The sequence below is a fragment of the Odontomachus brunneus genome, unplaced genomic scaffold (genome assembly GCF_010583005.1).
Source record: "Odontomachus brunneus isolate Ranch 3 - 2012 unplaced genomic scaffold, Obru_v1 Obru_scaffold_096, whole genome shotgun sequence".
In the NCBI taxonomy this organism is placed as follows: domain Eukaryota; kingdom Metazoa; phylum Arthropoda; class Insecta; order Hymenoptera; family Formicidae; genus Odontomachus; species Odontomachus brunneus.
Window position 1 is genome coordinate 1,106,132 of NW_022639546.1, and position 18,182 is coordinate 1,124,313.

An 18,182-nucleotide genomic window follows, 5' to 3' on the forward strand; every position below is an offset into this window, starting at 1 on the left:
GAGAGAGAGAGAGAGAGAGAGAGAGAGAGAGAGAGAGAGAGAGAGAGAGAGAGACTCGCTCTCATGCCCATTTGCATTCGAATCTTCGTCGCGATTATACAATTTGCTTCGTTTTCCCGCGAGAGAATATCCGTTTTAGCTCCGATTATAAATCTATGCGTCTCCGTGTAAAAGTCGAGTCGCGCCGCCGATGCGCGCGTCTCGCAGGATAAGCCGATAAGCCGCCGAATAATGAACCGCGGCGCGATCGAGAAAATTGAGAGTCGCGGTGTGTGTGCCTTTTGTCAGGCGTCAGCATGCCTGCCTTTCCCACGGAATAATTAGATGCAAGCTTCGTGTTACGAATTCAATCGGTTTGTCACACGCGAATTCGGATCTTTCGCCTCATTTGCGGCTTTCTTCCTAACGGTGTTCAATGCTTTTTCTTCTTCGTTTTTTTTTTCTGATAAAGATAGAGAAAGGGAGAGAGAGAGAGAAATTCTTCTCGTTTGCGTCCCGCATAAAAATTGTTTTGGGGTCGATTTCCCAAAATAACTATGAGTTCTAACAATTTTAAAGCTATTTTAAGATGGAGTTTCCCCAATATTTTTTCCAATATTTTTTTGTTAGGATATTTTTTACGTTGGAGTTGAATAAAACATGACATTGCTTTTTTAAAAGAAAAAAAATTCATTATTCAGTAAAGTATACAAAGCAAATATTTTCACAAATATTTGTTTATTGTTGTTATCGCAAGTATATATTTTTTTGAGTTTTTTATTCTATTGAATATATTAGTTTATATAAAAATGGTATTTCTCGTTTGATGTCACAAAAATATGCCGACTTGATTGGAAAAATAGCGTGAATTTCCACGATATTTTTGTCTCGATTCTAAACAGAGGATCCATGTTTGGGACAGAAATGAGATTCCCAATTGTCGTGGTGGAACAACCGATTCTCTGGGAGAAAAATTTGGGCATTCCAGTCGGAATCTATGTCCGCGTCTGAGTACATCTTAGGAAATTCCTGTGCGACTATGCGCACGGGGGATATTTTTAAGCTGGAGAAATATATGGGATATATCCGCGCGAGGATTAATCTGCCGCTACCGCGCGTCAGGCCGGTCCGAGCGGACGCGTGTACTCGTACGCCGTAATTTATAAGCGTGCGAACGTGGAAGGAACGAGAGCGACGGGCGATAACATACAGGCCGCTTGATAAATCATACATCTCATTGAGAGCCGATTGACGGGATTTTATTCGGCTCGTGCGTATACGTGCAGATACGCTGAAAATTTATTTCATTAAAATCTATCTTCGTGACGAGCGCATCTGTGTCACGTTACTATTTTAATATGACGGCTAAATAGCGCAAATGCCGTGTTTCATTCGAGAATCCGGGACGAAAAATTACCACGAACGGCGAAAAAAATTTCGTTTCATGTCGTGTTTTATTCAATCGCTTTCTAATGTTGAAGAATCGCCACGGCAAAAATGCGACACTTGCGCGTTCTCGCGCTAAATGTCTTCTCCACAGGTTGCAGAGTACGCTGTAATATATGTATATATAAATTGTGTGTGTATGTATATATATGTATGTATATAATATGTATGTATATAATATATATATATATATATATATATATATGTATATAATATATGCATATATAATATATGTGTGTGTATACATGGTGATCTATGTAAAAGAGTTACAAACAAAAAATTCTAAAAATACTTGTCGTATTAAAAAGTTATTTATGAGAAAGTTCCACGTATTTGAGGGATCTTTCTAATTATGTAAACGAAAAAATTCGCTCCCGCTCCTCTCAAAGAAGCATGGGGGATTACTTCATAATTTTAAATGAAGCCTTCTTTAAAATGTTACATGCTTGGATTCTACGAGAAAGAACAAGTGATCTTTATCTGGAACATTTCCTGGAAAAATGCTTCTATCGAAAGTTATAAACATTTAAACTTTAAAGTAGAGTACGTTCAAACTAATGTGATAAAACCATAAACATATCTCTTATACTTTTAGATTATTTTGTATAGAATATATCAAAGGGAAAGTTATGTTTCAACCACCTACAACAAAAGAAAATTTAAAACGAAGAGCAGCGAGAAGTTTACGTTAGCGTAATCTCAAAAATGTTGTTTAGAGTTAAGCAAAGTTACCCCCCGCTCCCTTCAAGGAATACTCTACGCTGTAATTAAAAATAATGTAATTAAAAATAACCTAAGCCTTAAATTCCTTTTGCTTTATTTAAATTATTCTATTTTCTTTAACTCAATAAATATACAAGATAGATGTATTTTGTATTTTTCAAGATTCTTCAGAGATAATGGCCATAGAGAGAAAATAGATCTAGTCATGTTTATTTAAAAGAAAAAAATCGACGTCCTGAGGGGAATTGCGCAGTCATTTTAAATCATCACTGAAGGGTCTGAAGGAACAGATGTTTCAACTAGTTCAGATATTGCCTTGCCAAGAAATTGTGCAAACTTGTTTCCCACTTAATGCGCTGGAAATTGGAACACGACATGCGAAATGAAGACAGCGACATTTCGTTTGGCGCGTTAGAGAGCGAGTTTTAACCCGCGGAACGATCCCTGAATCTTTAATGATCGTTGCAAATTTAAATGCGCTTCCTCACATCGTCTCCCATTGTCCGTACCCGTGAATCCTGTTCACGCGCGGGATACGTTTAATGGACGGCGACGGATATATCAATAATGTCTCATAAATATTCCGCCATCGGTCGCTCGCGGTCGTTGAGTATGATCGTAGATCTCGTCCTCGAAACACGGTGTAAAAAGCGAGGGGAAAACGTATCACGTTGCGCCGGCAGTGGGACGAAAAGCTTATTACCCGGACAATAACGTCGCCTTAAATTTTCCCTAATGCCGCCGGTTCTTGGGTTTCTCACGCTTTTTGCGAAACAATAAGCTGCGCGCGAACCTGAGTAATATCCTTGCGCGGGTACCCTTCAATTACTCAACTTGTCGTGTGACACGCGAGGTCGCCTACCAACTCTCCCGCGCTGTTTTATGCCCGCATATTTGCCCGGCGAAACATTCGCCATAATTCCGCGATGTTTGATGGGCCCGATAGTGCGGGTAATCGCGAGAATTCTCCTCTCTCTCTCTCTCTCTCTCTCCCACTGCGCGACGCGACGTCGCAATATCCGGCGCGAAAAGCACGGGAGGAAGTGTGAGCGATCGCGAAAATGAGAATGAAAATGACGTTTGTTTATTTATCAAGAGGATCGCGCAAATTTGACGATTCATTAATACACACGAAGCATCAAATCTATGGAGAAGTGCATACGGGGTGTCTGAAAATTCCAGACATAGCCGTGGTGTGCAGGTAGAACGAAACTGAATGAAAAGGTCTTGTATCATTTTGCAAACAACCACGTAAAATATGGAGTTATATTAATTAAAAAAATATTAGCGAATGATTGGCGCTCGGTGAGGTACAGGTGTGACGATAAATACGACAAGTAGCCATTGTGTGTTTGTATATTTGGGTCAAACGAAGCAAAAATGTCTTCTACACGGGGAGAATACCATAGATTTTTTTCATGTAAATTATTATCGATTTGACTATAAATTATTTTCAATTTGTTTTTAATAGTCCAGAAATGGACTGTCAATATAGTCCACTCTGCTAAAAATACATATAAAATTCGTTAGAAATATAGAATATTTTTTAATAGCACATTTCAGTTCATAAAATATAAGCAAATAGAAGCGAGACGAAGTGATTGCGACAGAATGTCGATCAATTCCTCGGTTACAAAATTCTGTAGTAATTTCTATTATAAAATTCTCTTTCCATGAGAAACCTCCCGACATTATCCGACGGTGTAGTATATTTTGTTAAGGATAGAAAAAAGAAGGAGGAGAAAAAGAACACACACACACATAGAGAGAGAGAGAGAGAGAGAGAGAGAGAGAGAGAGAGAGAGAGAGAAGTGAAATATTAGTCGAATGAAGCGACATTGCGCGCGAGCTTCAAGTTCTTATATTAATTTCGCGAGGAAAGTTCGCGAGGAAATGTGCTCTCCAATAAGCGCGATCGTGTGTGTGTGTGGGGGTGTCCCGGGCAGAGCCGTTTTTAAACCCGGGTGAAAGTTCTGTATCGGATATTCGCGCGCTTCGTCGGCGAAGTTCCGCGTAAAACAAGCCGCCGCGGCGCTGATTAAAAATCTATTTGGAAATTTATTGGACGTGTAAAGAACAACTACTACCAGCCGCGCCCTCTTACCTTGTATACCGGTCGCGCTCGGGCCGAGTTTCTTCGTGATAGGCAGGTAATTAACGCGTTCTCTCGCCCTCGACAAAAATATCGCGACTTTACCAAGGCATATATATTTGCGCCGTGCACACCGTGCTCGATTTTTCCCGTTTCTCCCACCTCGCCGGTCTCTCGTCGAGCTTGCGACACTCTCGTCGTACCGTAACTTCAGCCTGTGTCAACTTGCACACACGGGGAAAGAGGAACCGGCTCCACTTGTCGCTCGCAGATTTCGTTCGGGAAACCTCGTTTCCGAGACTCCTGTCGACGAAATAATTGCGCCAAACGCCGGCGCGATCGCGCGCGTTCGTTGCCCTTTTAAAAAAAGAATCCCCAAGTTTTCGCGCGAAATATACTCCGCTCTCTCCCGTTTTAGACCTCTCGCCAACGTATTGACAACCGCGGGGGTTGAAAACTCGGCGCGTATCGACTCCTCGCGATTAAACGTTCGCTCGTCCGTCCGCTCGTCCATTTCGTTTCATCGGGAATCGCGCCACACGCCTCACGTCCGCGCGCTTTATCAACGATTGACTTCGTTAGCGGGGGGGACTTAATTTATTTGCGGACGAGCGCGATCGCGCGTTATTGCACTCGTTATAACGGCGAGTGAGATTCAACACCCGAAACGTCGTTGCTCGCTTTCATCGATCGGCAGGCCGGCCGGCCGGGCGGCGAAGCAACGTTGCGCGAGGAAATTGATAACGCCGACTCGCCGTTAATGTTAAGATTTTATCCCACCCTTCTCGACCGTTTCTCAACGTATAATAGCTCGCGCGCGGGGCACCCAATAATTATGATACCTTGATGTGCGGTGCGCTTGTTACAATTTTACGTGTTAATTCGCCATATAGAGAGTGCGCGAACTACACTTCGCGTCGTAATTTCAACGACAGACTCCCGGAGCAATATGAATGAAGAGCCAATTTTCCTTTGGCGAGAATGTCGGCGGAGGCAGGGGAAAGGAAGAGAAAGTTAGCCAACGCGTTTACTGCAACCTTCCAATTTTCAGCGTTGCGTATCCCCGTGGCCGAAGCTCAAATTCCATCGAGGTTAAGGTCTATATTTGAAATTAACCGGAAAACACGGTTTCGTTGTCTGTCGCTTCCGCGGACTTTCTCGTTCGCCGAGAGAGCGCGTCTCTCTTTCTCTCTCTCTCTCTCTCTCTCTCTCTCTCTCTCTCTCTCTCTCTCTCTTTCTCTTTCGATTACTCGTAACTCGGTGATTATAGACGCTGCGACATTTTCGCCGGGGAAAAATCGACTTTGAATTCATCGCGCGAAGTCCCGCGTACTAATCATCTCACTCAATTAACTCATCTCCCTCTCATTCTTCTCTTCTTACGAAGCACGTTAACTACTGATTTCGAGAGAGAGGGAGAGGGAAAAAAGAGAGAGAAGAATCATTTATTAAGCGTTATGGGCTTCTCTAACGCTATAAAGAAAATATACGGAAAAAGCTATATTATTTATAACAAAATAATATTCACAACGCAGTTATTTCATAGAAATGTGCGATTTATGCGTATTGTGGAAAGTGCAGTTTATGTGTATTGTGGAAAGCGCGGTTTATGTGTATTGTGGAAAATGCGAGTATACAGGGTGTTTCAGCTCGATTTCATAACTCTCGTACGCAGAGCGGATTGAGATGAACAAAAAATCTCATATCAAAGTTCCTTAGCATCTCAATTCAGTCTTGCGTCTCACCTCTACAATAACAACGAATAGAAAAATTAGTCTTAAATTCATTCCATGTCCTACACCTCTGATATTCGGTGGGAAAAGTTTTCCACAACTCTGCTCGGAGTAAGATCTGAAAGATTTCTTGAAAAGGGCAGACCTGCGCGCAGACGGTGCGAGCAGATCATCTGCAGCTGTTGTAGTATCTCCAGCCTTTATTGCTGTTCTTAGTTCACAATTGGTGTAGGTAAAAAGTCGGGATCGAATTGTGTTAGGGCATTATGAGGTAAACATCCCACAAAGTGTATGAGCTTCCGGTTCTAGGTGTAAACTTATCGAGTTTGTCGTAAAAAGGTGAAATGCGTAGAGTGTGTGAGGAGAGAGAGAGAGGTAGAGAGAGAAAGAGAGAGGGGGGACAAAGAGGGAAAGAAAGAACGAATAAACGCGATCGACGGTACGTGAAAATTTCGCACCCCTCGTACGTATCGCCTTTCGACGTCGCGTGCAATTTGCACGAGACGGGCACGTGCGCATACACGCATGGCTCGACGAGCACGGAAAGTTTCCAGCGCGACCTTTATGCTGGCGTGGTCGATATTCGTTTTAAAACCGAATTACGTACGACGAAGATAGTCGTCCCGTCGAATACTTCCGCTTAATTTAGTTCCGCGCGCTCGCCGAAAGAGGAAGAGAGAGAGAGAGAGAGAGAGAGAGAGAGGGGGGGAGAGATAGAGAGAAAGACAAAGAGAGAGGAGCCCCGCGAGAGATTCGCCGGCGGTCGATATCGCTGGCAAAATAACGCGGCACATGCATTAAAAGACGAAAATTCCATTATCCCGGCGGGAGAACTGTCCAAACAAAGAATCGATTCAGAGCGATCGGGTTAGTATCGAGACCCCCGGCCGGGTTCCTCACCCGTGTCCTCCTCCCTCCCGCCTCCCCTCGCTATCTCACTCTCTCTCCCTCATCGGCGCTAGTTTCCGTCCGCATTCGAACCGCAGGACTCGCCTCAATCGCTCGCGGTGCTTCCTTATCCGGCAGAAATCGATAAACGATATACGGCGACGTCGGGAATTATTTCGTTGCTGTATATCCGCGCACCGGGACGTCGGACGCGAAACGAATGAAAGAAAAGAAAAAGAAAAAGAGAACATAGGGAAGAAAGAAGAGAGAGGTACAGAGAGAGAGAGAGAGAGAGAGAGAGAGGGGGGAAGGGCGAAATAAAAAATAGACGAGAGGGAGAGAGGGATAAATGAGAGAACGACAGAGAACGAGTAGGAGATCACGGAGGGTAGAATGCGTCTGTGACGGACAGCAATAGCGCGAACGCGCTCCGAGGACCAATAACATCATATATAGATTGGGAAAGATCGACTTACCGTCTCCTTCTTCTTCCGCGCATTCTCGAGCACCGACTGGAACCAGGACCACTGGCCGAAGGGATCCTGCGTGTTATCGACCGTGGTGCTACCGGCGCGATGCAGCATACGGCTGTCGACCGGATTCAGCCACAAATTCGTATTAAGGAAGACGATCCGATACTTTTTCGAGCGCTGCTCGATCGTATAGTAGCCGGCTGCAACAAATTTTGAATAGCGCCGTGCCGGCGGTAAAGCCCGGGCGAATTTATGTCCGCCAATAAGCTTTACTTTGTGTGCCGTAACGTTTTCGAGGGGCTGCGAGGGGCTGCGAGGGGCTGCGAGGGGATGAGAGAGAGAGAGAGAGAGAGAGAGAGAGGGGGGAGGGAGAAAACGAGGTATACATAAATGTTGCATCGATCCGTTGCGCGTTTCGAAATCAAAGGCCGGCATGAGTTTCTCGTTCGCCGATCATTTATGCATCGTTCGGGACGGTAAGATCTCCGCCTCTTTCCGAACATTAATACATTACGGGATGCAACATTAAATGCATAATATCTTAGGTACACACTTATAACTGAAGATGGTGCACGGGATGGTAGTTGGGCTTTTGGCAGTACTTCCCTGAGTTACGTTGCGCACAGATAACAAGCCAAGAGGACTGTTCGACGCGATATTGTTACTTTGAAATCGGAACCGAACGAATTCCGCCCTGGACAAGCAACGGTAATTGAATGTAACGAATGACGGGAATTTAAAGCGATGCTGAAGTCCATGACGAACTCGAACAACGTCGATAACGTAGAAACGATCATCACTAACACAATCACATTATTCTTTTCGTATTTCTTGTACGTACAGAACTTTGTGTGTTGCTTTGTTTTATCATATCCAGCGCAAAACCCAGCCACGTATGTGTAGAAATTTTTCCACAAGAACTTCTTAAAAATTTTAATATTCATAAAATTCTTAATATTCTTAAAATTCAAATGCGAAAAGTTACAACAATGTTCTTCAAAATTTTTTTGTTTGGAGCATCTACACTTTCAGTGTATACAAGTTGCGGAACTTTTGGATCAGGCAAATATTTACGCTAATTGACGCTGAGATTTCACATTAAATTTTTTTTTTCGTTTTCGTCACATATTGAGCAATGCTCCTATTTGTTTTTGCACGTACTTTCATTGCGTAAAAACACTTGTAATTCTGTACAGCCAATACGACGTAGACTTTGCAGAGAAATGTGAGTATTCTGTCGGCAAAGTATTTCGGTTCAGCATTCCCTTAAAGATCGATTCAGCGGGAAATATGTTTTGTTTCAAAGCCGAATTTTTGTGTTTCCCAGTAATAAACAAATTTTTATTTTAATATACGCGCGTCGGGAGAATACATATACGAGTGAAATTTTACTCCCCGCGTTCGTTAAAATTTAATCGCGGGCGCGGCCAGAACAAACAAAGCGAGGCGTCATTACTGCAAAAGGATAATAGCTATTTTTTTCCCCCCTAGCTGGAGCATACATGTGCCGTCATTAATCCTGCATTTTTTAAGTATTTCAGAATTAACGAATTCGCTGCCGCGGGTATCAGCTTGCGCCCGGAATCATCGATACCTCGTCTATGTATCGTTCGCCGAAACATAGACCGGCACAGAGAAAACCGTTAACATAATAATAACGTAATAGCTGCAACGAGTAAACATTTGCCGCGAAGTGGCTTTTAAAGCTGAATGAAAATTTAATTGACGCTTAATGAGTAGTGGGAAACTGCTCAGGCGAGAAAGAGAGAGAGAAAGGGGAGGGAGCGGGAGGGACAGACCTCTCTAGGCAAGGGATAGAATTTCTGAGCACCGGTTGTAAACTACCGAAGTGGAGCGCCGTATTTCTACGAGTAGGGGACCAAGTAACCTCATTGAATTGCGCCTCATATATATCGAAGGCACTCATTCGAAATAATAACTCGCGCGGCTCCGCGCAAAAAATATGTCCTCTCGATAAATTTGCGCATACATTCGATATATAGTGCCGGCGATATCACCGAGAGCATCCATACGTCGAGCGCTGTCCGTCTTATTTCCTTTTTTATTTGAGCAAACCGCGCCCCAGCGGGCTTCAATAAGGCCCGGTTGTGCATCAACATTATTCAAGCGAGACATGTGTCTATCATTCTTTGTAAATATACGGAGAAAAAATATCTGAGCAATTTATTTGCGGGATGTTTACTTCTGCGAAATAAAGTATACTTGCGTGAAATAAAGTTTCTTTCTGCGACATAAACTTTTGTCCCACGAAAGTAAATTTTCAGGTAATTTTTTCTCAGTAAAGTATTTTATCTCAGCATTTCTTCTAAGTAAAGACAGACGTACGTCTCGCTTAAAGTCAAAATAACGTTGGTGCGATCGGGCTTAAGAGGACGATTCTTCCGGCTGGGATAACAGCGCTCTACGCCGGAAGGAGCAGGAAAGTGGAAAGTGTGGAATATAGCTCTGAAGCCGGCAAAAGCCCCTCGTGAACGGTACCGAGCACTGGCGTGCTTATGTACGTACCCTTCTCGAAGGTGTCGAGCGCCTCGGGCGGTAGCCACTGCTGCCAAAGAACCGCGAGCTGCGTGTAGCTGACGCCGATGTCCTCGTGGCCGAGCGCCGGGAACACGAATTGTCCCTTGAACGTGCGGGACAACAGATCGGTCAGATTCCGCAAACACTGCAGACGCAGCTCGACGCTCATGCCGGCGGTGCGCGTCAGCGCGTCACTGCAACAAGTAGTTACAGTCTCGTTAGTCCTAGTTACACAGAACGCGCGCGCGCGCGCACGCTGCTGGGGATTACAGAGCCGAGCGTCGCCCCGGTGATTATCGCTGATAAATACGACGAGGTAGTAGAGGAAATGTCGCGAAATAAGGACGCGTCGCGTCGTCGCGCGTCCCGTCGTTTCGCGTCGCGTCGTGTCGGCACGTGAGATGAAGCGGCGACGATGCGACGCAGCGAGGCAGCGAGGACGACGAGGATGAGGACGACGACAACGACGACAACAACGACCACGACGACGACGACGACGACGACGACGACGACGACGAGGGAATCGCGTACATGTTGTCAGCCGGGTGCGGGACGCTGATAATTGCCGTGTCAACGATAACTGATGGCTGATTAAGCCATCGCGTCGCGTCGCCTTTGCCGCCCCGACGACGACGAGGCAGATCGGGGAAAATTGCCGCGAAAAGGATAGCGCGTTCTGGAGGCATCAGCCTCCGCGCAAACTGCATAAACAATGGTGAAAGATGAGAGACTACTTTTCCTAAAGAGCAATTTGTGCGCCCGCGTCTCGGCAGAGGAAGAGGATCGACATCCTCCGTCGTCCTCCTCGTCAGCCACCTCGGTCGATCGCGTCCTTTAGAATTCGCGAAACACACTTATGTATCGGCCAGATGCGCACGTAATTCTGAGTAATTCTTCACGTTCCACGGTCCTTGATAATTGCACAGCGGCGCTAAGTGTCATCGCCCGTCGACGCAATTTATGCCGGTCAGCGGAACCGCACTCTTTCGCTTCCGGTAATTAATTGGAAGTCGCGCGCCTCTAACTAGTAAATCGGTCGTAAAGTAAATTTATTTAACGGTAATAAATTAAACACAACATAATACGCGCGTTATTAACTGAATTAACAAGTTACTGGCCGGCCAGGCCGGACTTTGTTTATAATTTTATCGATAATAAATGAAGCCTCGTGAATAAATTATAATACGTTAACGAATCATTTAGCAATCATTATTAACGACCGCGACGTATTATTTGACTATTATAAACTTGCGAAATATATTTTCATGAATTTCAAATGTGCAATATCCGGCTACTCCCCCCTCCCCCTCTCTTTCTCTCTTTCTTTCTGTTTCTCCCATTGAAAATGTGAATATAATATAGATTAACATGATAACAACAGTAAAATACTGATAACTGCAACACATTTCTATAGCATTTCCTCCGTAAGAATTTTGTTATTATTACAATAACAATTGTAATAATAACAGAATCCATTCCATTGCATTCATTCTGCGCGTTTATTCCACACAAAATGTTTCATACGTATGTTGTCACCTTTTTTCGGCTATTTAGATTGCGTTTAATTCCACCTGCAACGCTGAATTCTAACGCAATGTTACGCATGCGGCGCGCAGCAAAGGCTTTTATTTTTCTCTTCCGCAAATTTTGCAAAATCAAAGCTGTTTGAGGCCGTGTGATAGAAAGCCGGACGAGCTTTTGTCTTTCGACGTCAGATTCTTTTTCATTTTTGACATTCTCAGCTTTTATCTCACGATTGCATGCCCGCTTTTTTCCCGCTTTGAAATATTCTGAATAATTGCGACTAGCTATGCTTGCTGACGGTGTTGCCAACAATGTTGCAGATAATCCAAATAAACGATCGAGGCATACCTTCCGCGTTCGCCACATTCACGTGCGATCGTATCGAGCGAAAAGAATCTGAAATATCGAAAACTAAGACATTGAAGAAATCCGCAGGGGTTTGATTTTCGGGGTGAAACGGATCGCGCGCGGAACGCGGCGTACTTCTGAGGATGGATCGCACAATCGTGAGGTATTAAACAAATCCCTGCGAGCCGGAAGAAATCACGTACAATCATAAATTGCGTGTGTACTGCACGCGTCGGCAAGCCGCGAAAACGAAAAGAAAGAAGTCAGAGTTGACCTCCGCGATCTGGTATACGAGGTCTGTCCGGAAAGACCTATACGCTATACGAAGAGAAAGAGCTACTCTGAATCAATGGCGATTATGTCCCCTTCAAAGTATTCTCCTTTGGAAGCCACAACCTTCCCCCAGAGCTGCTACCATTTGCTGAAGCAGTCCTAGAATTCATCTGGAATTCAGCTTTTGGAATATCCAGCAGTTACCTCGTTTCATTCGGTTTTATGTCCTTCAAATCTCTTCTCTTTTAAGGGGGGTTTTTTTTTTAAACAGTCAAAAGTCGCACGGAGCTGTATCAGGAGGCTAACGAACTTGGAAAATGTCGTATCTCGAATTTTCGTGGAACGAATTTTGCGACGACGCGGCTCATCCTCAGATCTTGGGTTAAAATTTCAGGAACAATGGAACAATGGAAATTTCATGGAACAATTTTTTGGAATTCCAAGGTTTTTTTCTAACTCTCGCAAAGGACGATTTTCATTGATTGCAATTCGCACGCATTCACATTTTGTTTGGCCAAACGTTGCCAGAACGAGGATTACTTTCCACTGAAATGCGGTCATCTTTGAATTGTCTAGAACACACCTTGACTTGTATTTCAATCATATATTTCTCTCCATAAATCTCACGAGTCTGATCGTTTCCGAACACGCATGACCAAACTTTTGGCAAACTTTTATATAAATTTGTTGCTCGACGCGTTTGGTCAGAAACGCTCACGGCTTTGGACACTTACAACTGCGTTGTCGACTGAAGTACTGGAAGGTCGTGTCACTTGACAGGGACACTCACAAAGGTTCCCTCTAAATGGAGAATACTCGTATCCTACAATAGCAAACTCAGATACAGAGATATATTGGCATAGGTCGGATACTTTCCGAACAGATTTCGTACTGGCGCTGGGAGAAAGTTATCTGACGTATTTACCCTTTGCTTTCATCCACATTTCTAAGATCCATTCGTTCGAAATACAGCGGCGCACAGTGGTGGACGGATAAGAAGTGGAAGAAGGAGAGGAAAGTGCACGTCGACCAGATGACTGAACACAGAGACACGGGTGGCAAACAGGATATTCGCGTCCATGACTTTCTCGGGTGCGATTAAAAGATTGCTCCCGGGAAACAGTTAGACGAATTCGCGAGAAATATCCGCACGGGACACGAGGACACAATCGCGCGTGAAAAATCGTCCACTAACTCACCCCGTCCACAGGACGAACTCGATACCCTCGCCGTGCTTCGATCTCATAGCTCGCGCCGCCGATTCGATGAGGGCCCAAGGCGAGTCGCAGTTGTAGTCGCCGAACTCGCCCGCCAGTTTCCTGTCGAGCCTTATCCGTCCGCTGTCGGCGGTTTTCGTGTTCCAACACACTGAAACACACGAGTTTGGTAAACGAGGGCCGCGCACGAGAGACCAGCGCATCGATGAGCGACTAACGAATGCGGCGGAGCCGCGAAAAAGATAAAGCGGCGATCGTGGGAAGCCGCGAGCTGCAGAATGCACAGAAAGGGAGTTGCGAAGTGCTCGCGCGACATGCACCGGCGTTATCCGAATAAACTTTTCACTCGAAAAAGAAGGTTTCGAACGAATTTCCCTTCAACTTGGCGAATAACATTAATGTTATTTACGGGAAACAAATCAGGTTGCGATCGAACAAAAATTTCGTATGAATAAAGATTTTCTTCGAGCTCTTGAGGAAGAAGCGCTGATGAAGGAATATTTTTTTTTCATTGAGAGCAAAGTCGTGTGCCGTACAGAGAAGATATACATATATATATATATGTGTGTATATTATTAGCTTAAACTATATCAGGCGTTGCCCGGGTCTCTTATATCTAGGACATCTAAACTTAAATTATCACAAAGTGTCAAGAGGGATGAAATCAGCGGATGAAGTATCTAGGTTTCACATACACATAGTAGCCTATATTTTCCATAAAGATCGAGAGAATAAATTATGTACAATTTAGTCTAGATTGACCAGAGAATTTAGGAGTTTAGGAGATTATAAAGAATATACAGACAGAGAGAGACAGACATTCTTTTATATATAGTTTTTTTTCATATGAATTTCCAATTTTAGTATATTTCTCTCTCTCTCTCTCTCTCTCTTTCTCTCTAATAGTGCAGGAATAGTCAACCTTTCAGTAAGATCTGTTTTGCTAAGAAATATAATAAATTTTATTAGAAACATAGCCAATTTTGTTAAAAATACAGCAAATTTTTTAATGGCACATTTCAGTTCTCAAAATATCAGCAACACACATGAGATGAAAGCCATAGTCATTTGCAGCAAAATACCTTTCTATTCGTCGGTTACAGAATTCTATAGCAATGTCTGCTATAAAATTCTCTCCGTGTAGATTTCAAGATTACGTCCACGCAAATTATTTACCTATTGTTTACGTGATGTGTACATACATACACACAGTCTGTTCTCATTTAGACAATGTAGAATTGTGACGAATATAGTAAATTATAATAGAATATTGTAAATTGTATTAAGGTAGTTGTTTCCCAACTACCTTCCCAACATATTTAACACACATACGTATTAATACCTAAATTAATTTTGCTACAAGTTTCAAGAAAATCTGTCTTCACTGTTTTTGACCAAACTACTTTAATACATACCGAAAAAAGTAATTAAATTACGAGACACAGTTGACACAGTGACGCTGTTTTGAGTATTAATCGTAAATGCATAAAAAAGATAACAAATTGTGTAAAATTTTCATTTGATTATATGACAGATTTAATTCTGAAAGTAAGGATGTTACCATGAAAAAATTCTAACTTGTCTAGGAAACAAAGAAATTCAGAAATTTACATCAGGATTCTAAAGGTAAAACGAGAACTTCCCTTAGGTAATTCTTGAGCGAGATATGCCTTCTTTAAATGGCATCTATAGGCTACTCATCGTTTACGTAGATGACATCTCACATATGTAGTTTGTCTTGTTCACATGCATACGGATGTAGAGTATCATAATTTATGGGTGAACGCTCAATCCTGGCGAGCGATTTTCTTAGGAGATTCGCTAATCGACGATCGATAACATTCGATTTTATCCGCCGTGAGAGTGCTCGTGAGTAGAAAGGAAGTTCGCTCATGCAAATTCTCTCATACGGCCGTGTGTGAAAATAAATGCCCGTTCTTTATCAAGGAATATCAAATCACAAAGTTTTAATCGCGTTCTTTTTATCTCGTTATTCGAAATAAAACTTGCCCGACTCCCTGTCGCGCGCGCGTGCTTAACTCGGACTCGCGTCGTCCGGTTAACGTCCGAATGACACGAGGCCGAGAGGGCAACGGGGATGGGAGTAAGTCGAAGGGGGGGAGGTGGAGGGAGGGCAGGCGGTGTGGTAATTTAAGCGGCTGCTATTTCATGCAAGTCTCGTGCCGGCTAGACACGCCAGGTACTTTAAAACGATCGGTAAATACCAGCGCGGGAGGCCAGTAAATAGCGGTTTCGCCTTCCTGTTAGCGGAATGACAATAATTCGTTCGTGCGATCGTCAGAAAATGAAATGTATAACGATCCGGAGGCGTGTATTATACTTGTTAAAGCTTGGGACTTGATCGCGAGTCAATTCGGGGGCGCGCTCGCGAAACGACGGGAGAAAAAGTTCCACGCGAGCTAATCTCGTCCCTCCCCGAAGTGAGATATCGGCGATTTAACGTGGAGAAATTAGAGGGGACGGGGCAAGTAATGAATAAGTAACTTGAGTGTGCGTACATACACACACACACACACATACACACGGGAATGCGCGCACGACAGTCGTGGAATAAATAATCGGCGCGTCATGAAGCCTCTCGGCGCGCGGAGAGAGAATTTTTGCGAAATTACCTAATAATGACTTTAAGGAATTTTCGCCAAGCGCGCGGCCAAGTTTATCGCACCTGGCAACACCCCCGCACCGCGGCCGTGGTTCGCCGAGGCTCGGGTTTCGCATCGGGAGGTCGATCACGTATTTCCCTCCCTCTCTTTAAGAGCGAAAAAGTGAAAAGTGAAAACTTTCACGCGAATTTCGCAAAATCGCGATCACGTAACCTGTTTCGGGAGGAAGAGGGGACGGGCGGAGAGAGACGAGACGATGAGATTTGATAGAATGAGATTCGCGTGAGCGATTGGACGAGATTTGAAATTGGATTGGGATAAAATGTGAAAAAAATTCGCCAACAATTACGCGATCAAGCTCCGCGAGTTCGACGTCGCACTCTATATATGAGACTCTACACACACACACACACACACACATATATATATATATATATATATATATATATATATATATATATATATATATATATATATTGGTCCGGAGTCGAATAAAATCGGTTCCAAGTGTAGCTTCGAGAGGCTGCATTTCGGCTCGTAAATCTGTAAATGGATGCGTGCGAAGAAACGTGGCGACTCGAGAGTTCGTTCTTGCGACCGACTCTTTTTGGACATTATCCAAGTGCGTTTCCCGAGTCGACATTTTGTGATCCTACTTTCGACTTTAAGATTCCACTTCCTTAAGATCCTACTTTCGACCTTAAGATTTCCTTATTTACTTTGATATACTCTGAAATCTACATCAACTTCTTTAGACTCTATTTAACTCACTAACTTTGTCAGAAAACTTAAAAGCCAACTTACAAAACAACGCCAAAGAGAACTTCAGTTTACATGTGTACTAAACATAGATTGATTCTTCAGAATATATAGAAAATAAAAGATTTAAATCGAGAATGCGGCTAAAATTTTGATTCGAGACCGTAAATTGGGAAGAAATTCCGGAATTTTAATCCTACTTTTGACCAATATTTTATTTAATGTCTACTTTGATATTTTTAAATATTTTTTCATCCCATTTTAACTCAATTTTTTCTCATTCCATTTAACTCTGTTAAGAAATCTTTTTTAGAACCTACAAGTAGCATTTTGTGCTCTTTTTTGTTGTTTAAAAGCGCCAAATAGGACTTCAGTTTTCATGTGTATTAAACATAGACTGATTCTTCAGAATATACAGATAATAAAAGGTTCGGATTGAGAGTACGGCTAAAATGTTGACGCGAGATCCTAACCTAGACAGAAATCCCGAAATTTTGATTTTACCACTGACCTTAATATTCTATTTGGCGTCTAATACCCTGAAATCTACGTCAACCTCTTTTCTCATTCCATTTAACCCACTAATTTCACCAAGATGTCTTTTTTGGAACCTACAAATAGCATGTTGTTCGTATTCTGTTATTTCGAAACGCCAAATAGTTTCCATGTACATTAAAGGTACATTAATTCTTCGGAATGTACAGATATTGAAAAGTATGATTCAAGTAAATAGTGGGATTAAAATTTCGACTCGGGTCGCCACACGTGATTAGAAGCGACCGCTCAGTCTCGAGATGGAGTCAAGAGATCACACCGTCTCTCGTCTGGCGCGAAACCGCGACGGAGAATCCCCGCGAGGGCGGAATGCGTTTACTTACTGGTGGCGGTGTTTCCTTGCGTGGAATACTTCGGGTCGTAATGGATGTCGGTGATATGCCAGAAATAGCCTGCAACACGAAAACTTAATCGCGCCGGTAAACAACGAAGTAGCGGAGTGCGCCAAATCGCATTAAGTGCCGTCCCGAAATCAATTCTAAAACGTTCAATATTAGACGAGCACACGTGCCGGCACACTTAATTACGAATCGAGCGCACGGTCCGCCGGCCCCGATTGAGATTCGAGATCGCATATCTCGAAAAGGACGACACACAGACGTGACGCAAAATAAAACTAGCCCGCTCGTCAGCGCGGTGCAAAAATGTCAAACACCATCGCTGTTTATTAAGGGGTTTAGTTTACATGCTCAAAAGCCCGCTGTTTTTATAGTTTTTTTTTTAATAAACAGATTTTTTGCATCTCGTAAAGTTTGCTCCCGAACCGACGTGTAAGCTTGTCGAAATAACCCAGGGATTAAAACCGGTAGAATATCGGTGAGTTCAATTTTCGCTGCCGTAGATATGGAAAAAAATGTATCTCACGCCAATTGCTGCGCTGCCATTGTCGCAAATAAACATAGAGATCATTTTCGCGTGTCTACACTAAAAAAAAACGAGAAAGAGTGAGAGAGAGAGAGAGAGAGAGAGAGAGAGAGAGAGAGAGAGAGAGAGAGAGAGAGAGAGAGAGA

General features: G+C 43.4%; 2 protein-coding genes across 8 annotated transcripts in view; one reads left to right on the top strand and one right to left on the bottom strand.

Moving 5' to 3' along the window:
- The window catches only part of LOC116848492 (glutathione S-transferase 1-1-like), a 165,838-nt gene that overhangs the window by 50,936 nt on the left and 96,720 nt on the right, over positions 1-18,182 (top strand). The window lies entirely within an intron of this gene.
- LOC116848490 (acid sphingomyelinase-like phosphodiesterase 3a) overlaps positions 1-18,182 on the bottom strand; it is a 105,926-nt gene that overhangs the window by 17,168 nt on the left and 70,576 nt on the right. For all 5 annotated transcript variants that reach the window (XM_032824623.1, XM_032824621.1, XM_032824624.1 and 2 more), the window contains exons 3-6: positions 17,496-17,564; positions 13,217-13,385; positions 9,861-10,066; positions 7,338-7,534 (exon numbers count right to left, since the gene is read on the bottom strand). In XM_032824623.1, coding sequence (XP_032680514.1) covers positions 7,338-7,534; positions 9,861-10,066; positions 13,217-13,385; positions 17,496-17,564 — 641 coding nt within the window. The remainder of the gene's footprint in view (positions 1-7,337; positions 7,535-9,860; positions 10,067-13,216; positions 13,386-17,495; positions 17,565-18,182) is intronic.